At 48.5% G+C, this 3,082-nt stretch overlaps 1 protein-coding gene across 1 annotated transcript in view; it reads right to left on the reverse strand.

Annotated features, from left to right (window-relative positions):
• The window catches only part of LOC100943636 (nuclear RNA export factor 2-like), a gene marked incomplete at its 5' end in the record, with an annotated part of 9,813 nt that overhangs the window by 2,713 nt on the left and 4,018 nt on the right, over positions 1 to 3,082 (reverse strand). Inside the window, 9 exons of the mRNA XM_003803775.2 lie at positions 241 to 423; positions 929 to 1,001; positions 1,600 to 1,642; positions 1,738 to 1,853; positions 1,974 to 2,032; positions 2,153 to 2,260; positions 2,401 to 2,456; positions 2,542 to 2,610; positions 3,000 to 3,036. Of these exons, the coding sequence (XP_003803823.2) occupies positions 241 to 423; positions 929 to 1,001; positions 1,600 to 1,642; positions 1,738 to 1,853; positions 1,974 to 2,032; positions 2,153 to 2,260; positions 2,401 to 2,456; positions 2,542 to 2,610; positions 3,000 to 3,036 (744 nt within the window). The remainder of the gene's footprint in view (positions 1 to 240; positions 424 to 928; positions 1,002 to 1,599; positions 1,643 to 1,737; positions 1,854 to 1,973; positions 2,033 to 2,152; positions 2,261 to 2,400; positions 2,457 to 2,541; positions 2,611 to 2,999; positions 3,037 to 3,082) is intronic.

Raw genomic sequence — 3,082 nt, forward strand, 5'->3', positions numbered from 1 at the left:
TTTTTTTTTTGGTAGCATTTTGGCTGGGACTTGTTTGAACCCGCCACCTCCACTATATGGAGCTGGTGCCCTACTCCTTGAGCCACAGGCTCTGTCTAGTATGATAGCTTTTTTCACCAGTCCACATTTTGTGGAAAGAAAACTAGCCACATAGTTATTTTTCCAAACTGCTTGTGAGTTTCCACTATCCACTCCCCTGCTGTCCCAATACCCCCATCCCTGTATACACCCAGCACTCACTTCTGAGACCAATTGGGTTTCATGCCAGACTGGGTGGAGAAAGCCTGCACCATTTCCTGCTGTTCCTGGGAGAGGATGGCCATGGGGCTAGAGCACAGTGTGGTCACTGGATTGGAGAAGGCACTCTGGGTCTCTTGGGAGCTGGCGTCCCTCACAAACAGCTCATCATTCACGATGCACAGACTAGAGGAAAAATTCACCCTCAAACACTTGGACACATAGACAACCCCACACCGCCAATGACCAGATACTCCTTTATCACTGCTACTCAGAAGCCAAACTCCTTCCATATCCTGACTACCTGACTTCCACCTTCCTTGGCTGGGAGCCCACCTTTGGAGAGACTGCCAGATTCTCTAGATTTGTAGATTTAACCCCAAAGCGTTTACCCTGTACAACAGCCCAAGTGGATATACTCTTATCACCACTTACAGGGGAAGGCACTTAATCACACAGAGGTCAAGTAGCTTGATGAAGTTTACACAGTTAGTGACTGCTGGGGGTCAGGAAGGGAGCTTGTATTTGGACTGCAGAGCCCACACTCTTTAAACACAAGGCTAGATTGCTCCTTGGATCTACCTGTTGGCCTTTCACAATACTGAGACTACCTGGAGGACTGTACTACCACATTACCACACCACCAGCCCCAATCTGAGATGGGTGTTCACACCCACAACATAGCACTTACTTGGAATTGCTTCCAGGGGTAGCGATGAAGGTCCGACTGAAGGCAAGAACAGAATCCTGATATTCTCCTTCCGCTTCAAAGACAACAAACAATACCCGCTCAGAGTTGCACACGCTTTACTTGCTCACAAGCCATTCCCCAGTCAGGGTTTTACTTTTATACTCACTCGGAAGGGGCCCAGACCAGATCAACTGCTCACTTAATAGGCAAGAGGGTGTGGTGGAAATGGGAAGGGCAGCAATAGGAAGAATCCACTCCCAGTGACAAGGCCCCTATCATGTGTAAGGTCAGACCCTGTGAAAACCACTTCCCAAGTTCACTTGATTCCTGTGTCACAGGAACCCAAGAGAGGGTTATTCTTAGCCCTACTCTTCAAATGAGGAAACTGAGGGGTTAAGTGACTGCCCCAGGTTCACAGAATAAGGAGCCAGGATGAGAGCCATCAGGGTCCACAGCCTGTGTCCTTAGCATCTGAGCCACGCGGCACGGCATACAAGCATGAACCTAGGTCAGACGAGGATGGTTTTTCAGCAGGGTGAGGGTCAGAGAACACAGAGGGAAGAAGTGGAAGAAAAGCAATGAAATCAGGGGATCTGGGAGAGTTCCGAGGGGGAAGCCCAGACAGGGCAAGAACAGTGCGGGACCTGGGAGGGGACCCGACTGATACTCACTTTCCTTGAACACCCCGTTGATAGAAAAGCAAAGCATCTTTTCCTGAAAAGGAAGAGCCCAGATTTTCAGGACCATCCTTCACCTCCCACCCACCTCTGGCTTCCTGGGCCTGCCTGAGGGAGGAAGCAGGCACTCACCGTCTGGAACCACATGTCCACCCGGAAGGAGTTGAAGTCATGCTGAGTTTTAGGCAACGTTATGAGGGTGTCCACGATTTCACATTTTGTGTGCTTCAGCAGCCGCCTCCTCAGGTCTGTGAGCGAAGGAGAAGCAAAGATTGAGGCTGCCACACCTTGGCACTGGGCCTTTATGAATGTCCCCTTCATATCACACACCCCTTTACCTTGCTCAGTCTTCCCTGTCACACTCTCACAGGGGTCCTTGATCATTTTCAAATTCCTGCTTTCCTTGAAGTACTCACACAAGCTGCTCCTAGGAGGGAAAGAGGAACAGGGGGTGGTGGTCCATCCAGTGCAGGCATTTCCATGAGCTGGCCTGTGACTGCTGGGGAGCCACACAGCCTCAGAGCAGAGTCTGAGCCTTGATACTCACGAAGCAGAGTCCTCGCTGTTGATGGGAATGGTCAAGGAAAAGCAGGCCTCATCATGGTAAGCACTGAGGAGACTCTGCCTGTTTCCATAGTCATAGATGGAATAATACCTGTGGGGAGCAATGGGGATAGGCTACTTCTGGGATCTGGTTCCTAAATGAGATTTGAAAACTCTCATGAGCAGTCCAGAGCTTGGGTGGTCCAGTCTGTCCCATCTCTTCCCTTCCCTGTGGTTCCTAATGGTACTTACTGCTTCAGGAATTCTAGGACTAGACTCTTTATGGTATCAGGTCCTTTATAGCTTTCCTGGAATCAAAAGACATTTTAGACTATGTAGATGACAAAGAATCCCTCGAGTCACCCCACATCTTGCTTGGTTCTTTTTCCTTACCTGGGAGGGTTTTATTAACTCAGGGACTCGAATGTCAACAATAATTGGTGAGGGTAACTCTTGTCCATCCTAGAGAAGGGAAGGGGGAGTCAGCAGTGGAGACTAGGAAGGTGCCACTGGAGGACCAATGGAATGAACGGGCCTGGAGGGGAACTAGAGTCAAAGGTCAGGAGTGAAAAGACTCTGGAAATTCCAGTAGGTGTTATATGCAAACACCTATGTGTGTATGTATGCACACATGCACGCATGTTTTGGATATCTTTTTCAGGGAGAATATTATTGCACTAGTCAAACATCCATAAAGAAAAAAAAAAAACAAACATCCGCGTCCTCTACAGTGGATGAGGGTATGATACAAACATGTCATCTAGGCAAGACACAAAGGGTTTGAGAGCAGGTGAGGAGGTCATGCATGTTAGTAAGAATGAAAGAAAACAATGGTGACGGTAGATACTTACCAAACGTAACAATTTGGGGAAATAATCCTGGATGGCACTGTCCAAAACCAAAAAAGAATGAAGTGAATAACAGTTTAGGGTGG

The sequence above is a fragment of the Otolemur garnettii genome, unplaced genomic scaffold (genome assembly GCF_000181295.1).
Source record: "Otolemur garnettii isolate 467f Iridium unplaced genomic scaffold, OtoGar3 scaffold00650, whole genome shotgun sequence".
In the NCBI taxonomy this organism is placed as follows: Eukaryota; Metazoa; Chordata; class Mammalia; order Primates; family Galagidae; genus Otolemur; species Otolemur garnettii.